Below are 16,199 nucleotides of genomic sequence, written 5' to 3'. Positions count from 1 at the left end.
TAACTAAAAACGCTGGACAGAATTCATAAAAACCACAAACAATGGAGAGTGACCCAAAGCAAGTAACTTCTGGAGGGGAGTCAACACTTGGAACAGGATGCATTTCCTATTTTTACTGCTTTTAGTAATCAGCCCTCTGTGGGACAGGTAAAACTGATAGAAAACTCAGCCTTTCTGTCTTAAAGGGCCAGAGGACAGAGTTCAGGAGTTTCAGTAGTCACAGCACTGAAAAGAAGGAAGAATCCTAGAAAGGAGAGAAACTCAGCCCCAAATTCTGTATATAAACTGCCTCAGTCTCTAGCTGACCCCTGAACCATGCTTGCATGGGCAGATTTCAGGTAGCTCAACTGAAGAGAATTATGAACTAAACTGGGCTGGATGCAGTGGCTCGTGCCTATAATCCCTGGACTTCGGGAGGCCAAGGTGGGTGGACGGCTTGAACCCAGGAGTTTGAGGCAGCCTAGGCAACATGGCAAAACCTTTCTACAAAAAATACAAAAATTAGCTGGGTGTGTTGACCTGTGCTTGGAAGCTGAAACTGAAAACTGAGCAGCAACCCAGAAGACAGTTTGCAGTTTTAATCCAACTAAGTTACTTAAAGCAAAACAAACAAAAAAAATTACTCTTTGGAGGAATATAACAAAATCCAACTATCCATGAGATAATGTTGGCAATGTCCAGGATATAATTCAAAATTAACACCACAGTGAGCAACAGATGTATATCCTGCACCTCTAGATGTGATACCCTGAGAAGCATGATTGCCTTTGTAGCATTCCATCCAAGAACCCATAGTCTAAGGACATACACACAAAAGTTTTTTATAACTAAAAAAAACAAGAAAGGAGGAGAATGTATTATCCAAAAATGGCAATATTATAAGTCAAAGGGAGAGGAAATGTTCCAGATTAAAAGAGACTAAAGAGTTACAACTAAGTGAAATGTGTGATTCTAGACTGGATCCTTCCTGGAAAGGAAATAGGCCCTGAAGTACAATATTGAGCAATCAACAAAATTCTAGTATGCAAGAAAATTAGGAAAAATATCAACGTTGATAACTATACTGTTATTATGTAAGAAAATATCTTTTATCTTAGAAAATGCACATTGAAGTATCTGGGGATAAAGGGTTATTGATGTGTGTGTACAATGTTTAAATGTTACGGAAAAAGAATGTGTGTGTGTACAGAGACCATGAGTATAAATGATGAAGTAAATGGGGCAAAATGTTAGTCAATAGGTCCATCTGAGAAAAAAATATATAAATTTTTTAAACTATTCTTACAACTTTCCTAAAGGTTTAAAATTATTTCCAAATTACGGTTTTAAAAAATTATGGGATTAAGTTTAAAACAAAACAAAATGCTTTTTGTCTAGAACAGTTTTTAATCTTGTATTAAAAACTAGAGGCACTCACCCCTTCCCAGGATCAGAGAACACAGAAAAGATCATTACTTTCCACAGCTACTCTCTGTTCTTGAACTCACAGCACTGTCCTGACCATGAATAAGGACAGGTAGGAGAAATTTACAACTCCCTGAACTACAGGTTCACAAGTGTGAAATTTGACCATCCTCGTTTCTCTCCTCCCCACCTTTTTTTTTAGACACAGGGTCTTCCTCTGTCACACGGGATGAAGTACAGTGATACAATCATAGCTCATTGCAGTCTCAAATTCCTGGGCTCAAGAAATCCTCCCACCTTAGCCTCCCAAGTAACTGGGATTACAGGCACATGCCACTGTGCCCAGCTAATTTTTTTCCATAGTTTTTTTTTTAAATAAAATTTTATCTTGGAAAGTTGATTTAGGAATAAATGGTTTTATTCATGTGCCTTATTCCAAACAGCAAATAAGAAGCACCATTGGGTGGTATCGGACTCTAGCTGTATTACATAGTTGGCCACATTGTCCTCCAAGACATTTTTCTTGTGATTCTTGTCATTTCAATGTAAAGTAGACTGTGCATGTTGACTCACGCCTGTAATCACAAGTGATTTGGAAGGCCAAGATGGGAAGATTGCTTCAGCCCCGGAGTTCGAGACCAGCCTGGGCAACAAAGCAAGACCCCATCTCCACAAAAATCTTAAAAATTAGCTGGGCACAGTGGCATGTGCCTGTAATCCCAGTTACTTGGGAGGCTAAGGTGGGAGGATTTCTTGAGCCCAGGAATTTGAGACTGCAATGAGCTATGATTGTATCACTGTACTTCATCCCGTGTGACAGAGGAAGACCCTGTGTCTAAAAAAAAAGGTGGGGAGGAGAGAAACGAGGATGGTCAAATTTCACACTTGTGAACCTGTAGTTCAGGGAGTTGTAAATTTCTCCTACCTGTCCTTATTCATGGTCAGGACAGTGCTGTGAGTTCAAGAACAGAGAGTAGCTGTGGAAAGTAATGATCTTTTCTGTGTTCTCTGATCCTGGGAAGGGGTGAGTGGCTCTAGTTTCCCTCTAACATCCCATGCTGTCTGTGTTTGTATGTACTTGTGTGAGTGTTTGCTTATGCAAGAAAAGACGGAAGAAGACCGAGCTGATGCAAAGCCAGCCTTCTCTCAGGGTATCTTTCTTCCATACCATCTCTACTTTCTCAGAATCCTTGATCTGCCAAAGAGAAATTTGGAAAATGATGAAATGGTCACTCACTTCTGTCTTTTGAAACATGTATGTAAATGTAAACATGTTAAATATGAAAAATAAAAATTTTCCTCAGTAAGTTGAAAGAAATTTCCATTTAACAAATGATTTAAAAAAAAAAAAAAACCTGATTCTAAAGATATATATGGTGATTGTCAGGCCAGGCACAATGGCTCACACCTGTAATCCCAGTACTTTGGGAGGCCAGAGTGGGAAGATGGCTTGAGGTAAGGAGTTTGAGACCAGCCTGGACAACATAGCAAGACCCATCTCAACAAAAAATTAATTTAAAAATTAGCCAGGCATAGTGGCACGTGCCTGTAGTCACAGCTACTCAGGTGGCTGAGATGGGAGGGAGGATCACTTCAGTTCGAGGCTGAAGTGAGAGTGAGCTGTGATCAGACCACTTTACTCCAGCCTGGACAACAGAGCAAGACTCTGTCTCTAAAAAAATAAAAATAAAATGTATGGGCCCAGTAGTACCCTGTAATGCTACACAGAGAATTAAATGTAGCTTGTGTTCCTTTATTCTTCCTCCTGTTTTACCTCTGAAGTCATTGTTTTTGCTGGCTTTCATGTGTGTGATGATCTGGTTTTTATTTTGCAGAGTTTTACGTATTATAAAATATCAATAAAAGTATATTAATTTCTGCTAAACTGCAGTCTTTTTCTATAGGATTATAAAAACTTTCTAATTTTAAAGCCTCTTATTTTTTAAGATCCTAAGTGTAACTAGACCACAAGTCTTTGTACAAAATAAGGCCAAAGCCAGCTTGTACACAGTGTAATTTGACTGTTGTCCAATTCAGGGTAACATTTAACTGTTTCCTGGCTCTTTAGCTTCCCATCTTTGCAATACTTTAGTAGGAAAATATCATTTATTAATAAGAGGTGACTTGTTACTTTACTCGTATACTTTCCCATTGTAAACACCTTCCTTTCGTGTGCTGGACTCCTAAGAAGATTAAATCCCCTGTAATTTACTTGACTGATATTCATCTGTCATTTTACCTGGCATTCTGATGATCCCATCTTTTAACTTTATTTACTTATATGTTTCCTATGATAGCAGTAACATCTTAATTTAATACACATAAATACTCATTTTCACCCTTCAGCAAGGATTTATTAAGTAACTGTTATGTGCCTAGTGCTATGCTACATTCTGTGAGATATGTTAAAGGAAAAGAGATAGAAGTAGAATATTTAATGCTTTATCATTTACAGCCCATCTGGGGATATAAAACATTTACGTAAAAATAGCTTTCTGTATCTGAGGTGGTAATATAGAAGAACCTTTGAAGTCACATGTGGAGACTGTCCCCCATAGATCACTAGATGTAGGCAAAGGGAGAGTTGTTTTGAGCCAGAATCAATTTTTTAAATTTATTTTTAATTTTTATTTTTAATTTTTCTTGAGTCAAGGTCTTGCTCTATCACCTGGGCTAGAGTTCAGTGGCGTGAGCACAGCTTGCTGCAGCCTTAAACTCCTAGGGGCAAGTGATCCTCCCACCTTAACTTCCCAGATACCTGGGACTGTAGGCATGCACCACTACCACATTTGGCTAAATTTTTTAAATTTTGTAGAGATAGGGTCTCATGATATTGCCCAGGCTGGTCTCAAACTCCTGGCCTCAAGTGATCCTCTCACCTCGACTCCCAAAGTGCTGCAATTACAGGCATGAGCCACCATGCTTAATCTTCAGTATTTTGTTCTTTCTTGAGGGAAGTGGTTCTGTAGTTTGAACGATGTCTAAGTTTTGGGTTAATGAGCTGAGAAGTTCAGTATGTGCCAAGAATTACAGGTAAGGAGATTTGTGGAAAGGAGAATAAGAATGTTTTGTTAGATGGTGTTGACAAACTGGTTTAACTAAACTGGACATTGAGAAATAAGTTGGAACTAGCTGTTAAAGGGCTTAGGAACCTACCTAATATGGCAGTTTGCCCTGAATTTGAAAAGCAGCAGATTCTTACCTGTTAACTGACACATCAGAAGAGTGGTGGTGTTTTGAGATGAAGTTTCACTCTTGTTGCCCAGACTGGAGTGCAGTGGCACGATCTCCGCTCATTACAACCTCTACTCCCTGGGTTCAAGCGATTCTCCTGCCTCAGCCTCCCAAGTAGCTGAGAGTACAGGTGCCTGCCAACATACCCGGCTGATTTTTGTATTTTTTAGTAGAGACAGGGTTTCACCATGTTGGTCAGTCTGGTTTCAAACACCTGACCTCAGGTGATCCACCTGCCTTGGCCTCTCAAAGTGCTGGGATTACAGGCATGAGCCACTGCACCCTGCTAAGGGTGGTGTTTTCAAAAGATGGATCTGATGTGGATGTGTAAGATGAATTATATTAGGGAAAAGTCTAGGAGTAGGGATCTATTCCTAATTTAGGTTTGAGTGATGAAAATCTAGGTTAAGATGATGGCAATAAAAATGTGACACATATTAGAATGCAGATAAAGTTACAGGTTGCCAAGGAAGAGATAGGCAATGACAGTTAGATTGGTCTGGAAAGAAATGATCAGAGGCCGTAGAGCACTTTCCTTGGAGTGGTAAAGGAAGAGGATTAAGGAATAGGAGGAAGTTGGGGTTGTTGGGGGTTACACATTTCAGTGATTTTTCTTAAGGGAAGGCTGGGTCAAATGAAGAGTTCCTTCTTAGCCACCTCTTCAGGATGGCTTCTCTTTGAATCAGAAAGAAAAAAGATAGTGGCCAGGTGCGATGGCTCACGCCTGTAATCTTAACACTTTAGGAGGGTGAGGCAGGCAGATCATTGAAGGTCAGGAGTTCCAGACCAGCCTGGCTAACATAGTGAAACCCCATCTCTACTAAAAATACAAAAAAAAAAAAAAAAAATGAGCTGGGCATGGTAGTACGTGCCTGTATTCCCAGCTACTGGGAAGGCTGAGGCAGAAGAATCCCTGGAGCCGATTCAGAAGGTGGAGGTTGCAGTGAGCTGAGATCATGCCACTGTATTCCATCCAGCCTGGTGACAGTGAAACTCCATCTCCCCCGCCAAAAAAAAAGAGAGAAAAAAAAAGACGGTAGTGAGGAAAATAATCTACTTTAAGACCTTTCACAAAATTCTTTCACCTCTAGATCATTGTTTGAACAGTTTCTGTCTCACACATAACTTAATGCTGTCTTTCTCATTTTCACTTTAGATCCAGAAGCAGCAAGGTCTAGCAATTCCAAAATCACCACCACGCTGGGTCTGGTCGTCCATGCTGCAGGTAGGGTTGGATTGCAGTAGAACCTTTTGTTTTCTGTCACACAGGGGAGACCTCAGTGTTTATATTTCAGGGACTGTCTGCACTGAATGCTCTTGGACTGGCCTTTGAGGAAACGGTTACTTAATGAAGTCCTCCAACACAAGCACAAGCCTGGCATGCTCAGTGTCAGGTGTTTGCAAGCTAAGAATCGTTTTTGTACTTTTTTTTTTCTACCTCTCTGCAGAGCATCCCCAAGGTTTCTATTCTTTTTAATGTTTTGTTTTGTTTCGTTTTAGGTTTTGGGGTATATGTGAAGAACATCCAAGATTGTTGCATAGGTACATACATGGCAGGTTTTTTTTTCTTTAAAGAAGAACATATTGTAGCACATGAAAATTATATAATTCAAATTAAGGAAGTTTTATTAGAACACAGCCATGACCATGTATGTATGTATTGTCTGTGTCTATAGCAATGAATTAGATAAGGGGAAAATGGGAGTAGGGAACCTATAGCTAATTTAGGTTTGTTTGAGTGATAAAAATTTGGATTAGGATGATGGCAATAAAAGATGGAGAAAGGCAAACACGACTGATGTTAGAATGAAGATAAAGTTGCAGGAGGCTAAGGAAGAGATAGACAATGACAATGATCCATTTCTTTTGTTTTTGTGCAACAATGGCAGAATTGAATAGTTGCAAGAGACCAAGTAACTGCAAAGCCTGAAATATTTACTGTCTAGCCCTTAAGAAAAAGTTTGCTGACCTCTGCTCTAGAATGTCATCTGGAAAAGAGCCGTGGCACTTTTGTCCAGAACAGCCCTGTTACCAGTCTATATGCAAAGCATCAGTTTAAGCAGAAGTGGTATGTGGTGGAATGCAGAGGTCTCAGCATTGCTGACAGGGTACACTTTAGAATCATAAGCCAAACCTAGTCCTAGTAGTAGAATTCTGTCAGTGACAAAGGCATGTGAAAGGTGATACACTGTTACCTGGTCCTTTCTCAGTATAATACGATTTTCTAACACATTTCATTCATTCAACCAATGTTTACTCATTGTATATTCATCATCTATATAGAGTTCTAGTATGTTTTTTTTTTTTTTGAGACGCAGTCTTGCTCTGTCGCCAGGCTGGAGTGCAGTGGCATGATCTCGGCTCACTGCAACCTCTGCCTCCTGGGTTCAAGTGATCCTCCTTCCTCAGCCTCCCGAGTAGATGGGACTGTTTTGTTTCTTTACCTATATTAAGAGATGCTTCCTCTGAAATTCTTCTTTGGTATTTCTCTTGTTACAGTTTGATTAATCAATGGATTTTTTGATTAGTTGGAAAACTGGATGTCAGTTTTACAGTAACAACAACAACCAAAATAACTAACATTGAATAGTCTGGGCCAGATGCTAAGCTGTTTATGTAAGTTATCTCATTTAATCCTCAGGAAAACCCTAAGAAATACATACTTTATTGAACACATTTTAAAGATAAGAAGGCTGGCATCCAGCTGGACCTGACTATAAAGCTCACACACTCAGCCACTACACTGTTGTTGTTGTTTATGATATTTTATGTTTCCTTGTTTCTGAATGTAGCTGATGGTGTTGCTTTGGGAGCAGCAGCTTCTACTTCACAGACTAGCGTCCAGTTAATTGTGTTTGTGGCAATCATGCTACATAAGGTAAGCAAAATTTTGGTGTAAGGTTTGGTATTGAGTGTCTTCATAATTAAAATTTCTCATGGTCCTTAATGTTTTTTCTGGAATTTGGGAAATTTTTCTTAGTTTCATAATTGCTATTCATTTTAGAGAATTGGATAAATCTGTACAAAGCTTCTTGTTTCATTTTCTTAAGCTTTTGCTTGATGGGTTTCAATTTTTTTGTGTAGCCATATACACAAACTGTCAGATTCTCCTCGGATTTCTATATTTCATAGTAATTTTTGTTCAAAAGTGTTTTTCTTTTCTTGACCGTTTCTCTTTTCTACTGTCCAAGAAACACACACAAATAGGAATTTTTTCTTGGTAAACATTAACTCCTGAAGGCATAGCTCAGCTTTAGTATTCTGCCTGGTTTTGTTTTTTGGTTTTTGTGGATTTTGTTATGTTTTGTTTTTGAGACGGAGTCTTGCTCTGTCACCCATGCTGGAGTGCAGTGTACGATCTCAGCTCACCGCAACCTCCACTTCCCAGGTTCAAGCTATTCTCCTGCCTCAGCCTACCGAGTAGCTGGGACTATGCGCAAGTGCCACCACACCCAGCTAATTTATTTTTTTTGTATTTTTAGTAGAGACGGGGTTTCAAATGATAATCCTGCCTCAGCCTCCCAAGTAGCTGGGATTACAGGCACCCGCCATCACACATTTTTGTATTTTTAGTAGTGATGGGGTTTTACCATGCTGGCCAGGCTGGTCTCAAACTCCTGACCTTAGGTGATCTGCCCACCTCGACCTCCCAAAGTGCTAGGATTACAAGTGTGAGTCACTGTGCCCGTCCTTTTGTGAGTTTTTCTTTGTATGAGAAAACATAGTCAAATGGCATGTACTTCTTGACGTAGAAGGAATCCATACTTCTAGAGTGATAATAAGAGGTTATTTTTTATTTCCAGGCACCAGCTGCTTTTGGACTGGTTTCCTTCTTGATGCATGCTGGCTTAGAGCGGAATCGAATCAGAAAGCACTTGCTGGTCTTTGCACTGGCAGCACCAGTTATGTCCATGCTGACATACTTAGGACTGAGTAAGGTAAGCGAATCTACTCCTAGCTATCTAAACAAGTGTCTTTGATCTCTTAGGACGTATGGTCTCTAGGATTGAATTTTTCCAATAAGTTTCTCTCTCAAACTAATGATAAAATTAGGAGTAAAAATTGTACAGGGTAAATATCCTAGTTCCAATTTGTCCACTTCAGAAATTTAGCATTTCCTTATTCATTTAATTTGAAAACTACTTCCCTATCCGTTCCAAGAATATTTGCATAAATATGATTGTCCTTCAATATTTAAAATAGTGTAACTTAACCAGCCGTGCCAGTTTCATTTGACAGACACCTAATAAGTCAAACCCGTCCATATTTAATGTTGAGGTAGACACATGAAGCATGAGTAACAAGCCACATGGCAGCTTTGAGAACAGCAGCTGAGCAGCTAACTCAACCTCTTCTCCTCCCAGCTCTCCCGTCACCAAATAGCGACTGTCCAGTTCTTTATATTGAATACTTTATACTGAACATAGCTTCAGACCTGAGGTAACGTGTGCTCGTCTGCTTCCAAGCTGGACCTTTCCATGCCTTATAATCCTGTCTGTCTGGGCTGTAGTTCTTAGCAACAACCCTCCTAAATGTCAACTGGCAGGCAACTGAAGGAAAATCTTAGAAGCATACTGACTCAGGGCTAGTTGATGGGAACTCTTTCCCCGACGCCCTCTCTAAAGGTCATTGATTCTTCTGAGTGTCAGTCAATTCAGTATTTGGCAGTAAAACCTGTATTAATAGGAACATATGAAAAATGAGATAAAGAATGGCTAGGTTCCTGTTAAGCAAGGGTTTGTTGATCTTAGTTGCTAACAGTGTGTTATAAAAACCCTTTACCTGAAGAACCTTCTCTTCTTTCAGTGAACAGTATGTTGTTCCCTTTGAAAGATTACTCTGTCATTTCAGTAATCAGTGCAAGTTTTGACAGGAAGGTACTGATAATTCTGGAGACGTGGAGTTACTTGCTGCATCTGTGGCATGTCCTTTTCTTAGCATTTTAATTAATTGTCTTAGTCTACAGGTCCACGTTTTTAATAGAAAAGGTTGAAATGAGTTTTTAAAAGATTAGTTTATGAGATATTTCTAAGCTCTATGAGGGCAGCTGCTGCATCTCGATTACTTTTATCTCAAGCACTTGGCCCAGAGCCTGGTGCATAGATGATGCTTATTAAATATTAGTAGAATCAATAAATGTATGTCTTAAATTTAATATCTGCAATACTATGTTATCAGTTCTATCTCAAGAATAATACAAGCCAAACCTGTTGAACCAGCACTTAAAGTTAGTTTTAAAAAGCAATTGTGAGCTAGGAGCAGTGGCACACACCTGTAGTCCCAGCTACTTGGGAAGCTGAGACAGGAGGATTGCTTGAACCCAGGTGTTCAGGGTGTAGTGTGTTACGATTGTGCCTGTCAATAGCCACTGAACTCCAGCCTGGGCAATGTAGCAAGACCTCATCTCTAAAGACAGATACGTTAGATGGATGGATGGACAGAATGATGGAACTGTGGTAAACATAGTTAATAATAGTGTGTGGTACATTTCAAAATTGCTAAGAGTAAATTTCAGATGTTCCCACCAGAAAAGATGATAAATATTTGTGATGACAGATGTTAATTAGCTTAATTGTTCCACATTATACTCATGAATCATGTCACTTTATATCCTATAAATATATACAATTATAAATTGTTGATTTACAATAAGTTTTTTAAAAAAATTAATTGCATATATCACTGATATTCTTAAACCCTTATTTGGAAGCTTTCCATGAATAACTTAAAATTGCTCTATTCTTGGCCGGGTACGGTGGCTCACGCCTCTAATCCCAGCACTTTGGGAGGCCAAGGTGGGCAGATCATGAGGTCAGGAGATAGAGACCATCCTGGGCAACATGGTGAAACCATCTCTACTAAAAATACCAAAAAATCCTAGCTACTCGGGAGACTGAGGCAGGAGAATAGCTTGAATCAGGGAGTTGGAGGTTGTAGTGAGCCGAGATCGCACCACTGCACTCCAGCCTGGTAACAGAGCAAGACTCCGTCTCAAAAAAAAAAAAAAAAAAAAAAAAATTGCTCTGTTCTCTAGATGTCCCCAGTGTCCTAGACAGCACCAGTCAAGAATAGTTAGTGTTTTTTAATTGGGACTTCTTCCTGACCCTGAATTTTACTTGACTTAGTTTTTCCTTTCTCTCTTAATTCACAGAGCAGTAAAGAAGCCCTTTCCGAGGTGAACGCCACGGGAGTGGCCATGCTTTTCTCTGCCGGGACATTTCTTTATGTTGCCACAGTACATGTCCTCCCTGAGGTGGGCGGAATAGGGCACAGCCACAAGCCCGACACCACAGGAGGGAGAGGCCTCAGCCGCCTGGAGGTGGCAGCCCTGGTTCTGGGTTGCCTCATTCCCCTCATCCTGTCAATAGGACACCAGCATTAAATGTTCAAGGTCCAGCCTCGGTCCAAGGCCGTTTGCCATCCAGTGAGAACAGCCGGCGAGGAACAGCTACTCACTTCCTCAATCTCTTGTCTCGCCTTGCCCATCTCCACATGTATTCCTAGAGTCCGGAGGGAGGTGAGATTAAAACCGGAGTAATGGAAAAGCTTTTAGAGTAGAAACATGTTGCAGTTAGCTGTAGACATCCCATTGTGTTATCTTTGAAAAGGCCCTTGACATTTTGAGTTTTAATGTTTCTCTTGACCCTATTCTCAGGGAAGATGAAATTTAGTTTTAAGGAAAAGAGGAGAATTTCATACTCACATCAAAATAGTAATTATGAAAATACAGTGTTCTGTAATTCAGTTTCTGCTTAGTTTAGAGGCTCTGCCACTTTATCCATTGATTTTTAACATGGTTCCCACCATGTAAGACTGGTGCTTTAGCATCTATGCCATATGCCTTGATGGAAGGTCATAGCACCCACTCTCTTAGATGCTAAAGGTGATTGTAGTTAATTTGGGATTAGAGTCAGGAAAATGATGGCAAGACACATTGAAAGCTCACTTTATACTCAAAAGAGATACCCATTTAAAGGGGATGTCTAGAGGGACTTAAACAGCTCCTTTTGCACATGCCTCTCTGAATCCAGCCTGCCATTCCATCAAATGGAGCGGGAGGGGTGGGAGTAGCCTCTAAAGAGGTGACTGGTATTTTGTAGCATTCCTTTTCAAGTTCTCTTTGCAGAATATCTGTCTCCACATTCTTAGAGAGGAGCCAAGTTCTAGTAGCTTCAGGCCTAGGCTTTCCTTCAGGAACAGTCAGATCACAAAGTAGCTTTGGAAATTAAGGGATATTAAACTTTAAGTGATTTTTGGATGGTTATTGATATCTTTATGGTAGCCTCCTTTAAAAGTAAGACTACCAAAATATATATGTATAGTTGTCTTTTTTTTCTGTCTCTCTTATCAGATCAGCAATCCCTCTAGGAACCTAAATACTAGGTCAGCTTAGGGGACACGGTGTCTGCTCACATAACCACCTGTAGCAAGATGGATCATAAATAAGAAGTGTTTGCCTGTTGAGTTAAAGCTTATTGGAATCGTGTCTCTTGTCTCTTTGTCTTTTCCATGCTTTTCTCCTAACTTTTCCCCTAGTCTCTCCTCCCCACAATTTGCTGCTTACTGCTGGTGTTAATATTTGTGTGAGATGAATTCTTATCAGGACAACCACTTCTTGAACTGTGATGATGAAGATAATATCTTTATTCTTTATCCCCCTTCAAAGAAGTTACCTTTGTGTCAAATGCCGCTTTGTTAGGCCCTTAAAGTATCACTCTGTCATGTGTAAATTGACACAATCACTAATATTCTGGTAATTTAAACAATTGAGATAGCAAAAGTGTTTAACAAATTAAGATAATTTTTTTTTCTCATTTGCCAAAATTTGTGTAAACCCTGTCTTGTCAAATAAGTGTGTAATACTGTATTATTAATTTATTTTTATTTTCTGTACCATTTCAAAACACATTACATTAAGGGGGAACCGAGACTAGTTTCTTCAGGGCAGTGGATGTAGTAGTTTGTAAAAATGTTTTCTATGACACATAAGCCAGCATGCCTATGATTTCTTTATTTCCTTTGTAAATTTGTCACTGGATCAGCGGCTGTGGAAATAAAGCTTGTGAGCCCTCTGCTGGCCACAGTGAGGAAAGTAGCACAAATAAGATACAGTTTTATGTAGTCACTGGCAACAATTGCATACAATTTTACAACCAAGAGAAGGTATAGGATGGAAAGTCCAAATGACTTAATGACTTCCTTGATTGGATGGTAACAGCTGACTTTATGAGAGATTTGAGGTTTCATCTGGTCCTTCAAACTATATGGTTGCCTAGATTCTCTCTGGAAACTGACTTTGTGAAATAAATAGCAGATTGTAGCGTCTGGTTTGGTTTGGACAGTAGTGCTTTCTATCATATTGTTGTGTGCAATGGTCAGTAAATTGTTCTGCTGGCCAAAGCCTCTTTCAGCAGTGCCTTGCCATCATGCTTAAAAGTTTGGCTAGTATATCTTGCTGGATGGAGCCTTGAATTTTGGCAAGGATTGAACCATCTGACTTCCAAATTTGCCTTCCCCTCTGGACTTCACTATTAACAAGCAAACCTTTCACGGCCCTCTTAGCTCTCAGAAGCTATGAATGGGCTTTCCCAGATTTTAAAGCTGCTGCCTCAGGAACTACTCATTTCTCTCCTGGTCGGTAGGCAGAAATAGCCATACTAATCTCATAGGGCTCAAATGCATCTTCAGGCAGCAGGGAACCAAGCAGCATGGCACAGGCCTCCTTCACTGGAAGAAGAGCTTGCTGTGGTGGTGGGCAGTGTTCCAGGAGAGGCCATGTCCATGTTCACTTCTTGGCACATTTCACTTCCGTTTTCCTCTTGTTTAAAACTGCCTCTTTAGATGTGGATGCCTTAATGCTGTAACATGTTTGAAAACATTGGCAGTACTTAAGTTGCTGCCATGATTACAGATGGAAATATTGGCTACCAAAGAGATGCAATTGATGACGAAAAGCATGATTCATCTTTCCATATAACCAAAGTTAATCTTAATTGCAATTTGACTCCCTTTCCTTGGTAGGGGTAGACTTTCCTCAGATTCCAAGTGCTCTCTTAAATGGCAAATTAAGCTAAAGAATACTACTGATCCATTCCCCCCACTTCTCCAGTTAATTGCTTGTCAGTTCTTATTTCACAAAAGCAGTGATGTTCCAAGTTTGGTTCAGTTTTCCTGTGCACACTGTTGCCAAATTTTTTTTTAGGCAAAGATTCTGCACTGGAATGTAGATAGTTGGAAACAGTACTACCTACAGAGGTGACGTGTTTTCTCTTTGTCCCCCTTTCACCTTTTTCTTTCCCAGTTCAAAACAGCCAAGTCAGCCCTTTTCTGGTATTTTGAATCATTAGAGAAAAGAAAGGGAGTAGCTGTTTTGAGTTGTCCTTTCTTTGCAGAAAGGAGAAAATGTGATTATGATTTTTTTTTTTTTACCAGCCTACTTCTAAGTGTCACTGCCTGGTTTTTCTCTTTTTCAAGGATTAGAACTAAGAGGACACACCAGCATCGGAGTGTATTAAGCCCCTGAAACACATGGTAGCTAGGGACTGAACACAGGAACTCTATGACAGCAGCACAAACCCCCAAAGAACGTGCCGGCCTTGTGGGTCCCTGAGCCCCTTGGGAGACTGAGAATAATGACCAGATTCATCCAGAACTGCTGCAGCGTTAAGTGAGAATCCTCTGTAGTTGTTCTACAGAGGAACCTTCCTTGCATTAGAAAATTTCTGCTCAATACAGAATGGTCCACATCACTCAAAGTGCACTGTTGGAGATGCTATGAAATTAAAACCAGTGATGTAACCTGTTTGTACCTGAGACATCTAGATTCACTCCAGGACACCTGAAGGAAATGTGTGACTGGTGGGAAAGAACTAGACAACCATTTAGGAATTCTCTCTGCTCAGCCTAACCCAGTGGCTTAACACAAGGAAATTGGCTTTGATCTTTTTTTCTTGTGGTATCTGCCAGCAAGTTAGAAATCTCATGGGTTAAGACTGCAGTTCCCCTGGTTCAGTAGCTGGAACAGTGATTTTAAATGTCCCCTTTTTTGGATCCCTTGTAAACATGAAATCATTCCATGGATGGCTGCCTTATAATTTTGTCTCTTTCCACTTTAATTGTGAATGGTTAAAAAATGCTGTTTTCTGATATTAAATTTTTATTAGTGCATACCTTAATCTGAGTGGCTCATTACTTATCCTGTTGGCAGTCTGGTTTTTTTATTGATGACCAGAATTGACTTATATTTGAACATCAGAAACAGGAATGAAATGTTGTGATGGATGGTAGAAAGCTGTACCTACTACAGGCACATCCTTTAGGGAAGGGAGGGAGACAGGAGAGAGGGGAAATTAAGGACTTGATAGACCAGTCTGCCCTGAAAGACACAAATGCACTAAGTTTTTTTTGCCTTGCTCTTGCTAGGAAATGCTGTTTATGAAGGTAGCTCTCTCTACTCTCAGAAAAGAAAAACAGGCAACAGATCTGAACCACAGTGGATTCGTTTCAAAGGGCAGAGTTGTTTATATGAGTAGATAGATTTATGAACAACTGACCCTGGAAATTAAAGAGATTTAATTAGAAGTGTGACTTGTGAATTTGATCAATGTTTTTCTCCCTCTGTGGACTTATGTTTAGTCATTAGATTTCATTAAATACTACTGGCCCACTTTGTGCTTATTTTCTATATGTATCACATGTATAGCTAGTTAAAAAGATTGTGCTCAGGGCGGACACAGGGGCTCACGCCTGTAATCCCAGCACTTTGGGAGGCTGAGATAGGCAGATCACCTCAGGAGTTCAAGACCACCCTGGCCAACATGGTGAAACCCCATTTCTACTAAAAATACAAAAATTAGCTGGGCATGGTGGTGGGTACCTGTAATCCCAGCTACTCTGGAGGCTACCCTTAGATCAAAACACACACAACTGCAACACCTGGGCTTAGCCAAAATAGCCACCAATCCTTTTATTTCCTGTTCACATGATCTGTTTTTTAATCTGGATGCTGGTTATAGGGTTATAGCAGGTGAAAAAGCAATACACAGGATTTGTGCTTTTTACCTTATGTTATAGCTGGATAAAAAGTCTTTAAAAGTCAATGTCACCAGGCATGATGGCTCACACCTGTAATCCCAGCACTTTGACTGGCTGAGTTGGGAGGATTTCTTGAGCCCAACGAGACCAGCCTGGGCAACATAGGGAGACGCCCATCTCTACAAAAAAAAAGATTATAAAAAATTAGCTGGGTGTGGTGGCACACACCTGTGATCCCAGCTACTTGGGAGGCTGAGGTGGGAGGATTGCTTGATCCCAGGAGGCCAAGGCTGCAGTGAGCTGTGATCATACCACTGCACTCCAGCGTGAGCAACAGAGCAAGAGCCTGTCTCAAAAAAAAGTCACTAATATTTAAAATATATGTAATATTCTAAATTAATAGAGTCTAAAGAGATGAAATAATCAAATTAAGTATATGAACCTGGAGTGGAGGTTCCTTTTTGATGACACCAGATCTGAAATTTGGAAAAGTTCAAAAAACATGTTGGGGATGATGGCTGCACAAT

The 16,199-nt window shown here is 40.0% G+C and overlaps 1 protein-coding gene across 7 annotated transcripts in view; it reads left to right on the top strand.

Annotated features, from left to right (window-relative positions):
* The window catches only part of SLC39A9 (solute carrier family 39 member 9), a 53,759-nt gene extending 41,987 nt beyond the window's left edge, over window positions 1–11,772 (top strand). For all 7 annotated transcript variants that reach the window (XM_032245800.1, XM_032245803.1, XM_032245799.1 and 4 more), the window contains 4 exons: window positions 5,795–5,863; window positions 7,431–7,516; window positions 8,442–8,576; window positions 10,790–11,772. In XM_032245800.1, coding sequence (XP_032101691.1) covers window positions 5,795–5,863; window positions 7,431–7,516; window positions 8,442–8,576; window positions 10,790–11,020 — 521 coding nt within the window. In that variant the 3' untranslated portion in view covers window positions 11,021–11,772. The remainder of the gene's footprint in view (window positions 1–5,794; window positions 5,864–7,430; window positions 7,517–8,441; window positions 8,577–10,789) is intronic.
* The last annotated feature ends 4,427 nt before the right edge of the window (window positions 11,773–16,199 follow it).

Source organism: Sapajus apella, unplaced genomic scaffold (genome assembly GCF_009761245.1).
Source record: "Sapajus apella isolate SASKATOON/1434 unplaced genomic scaffold, GSC_monkey_1.0 scaffold59, whole genome shotgun sequence".
NCBI lineage: Eukaryota > Metazoa > Chordata > Mammalia > Primates > Cebidae > Sapajus > Sapajus apella.
This window is presented reverse-complemented; position numbering and strand designations above follow the sequence as displayed.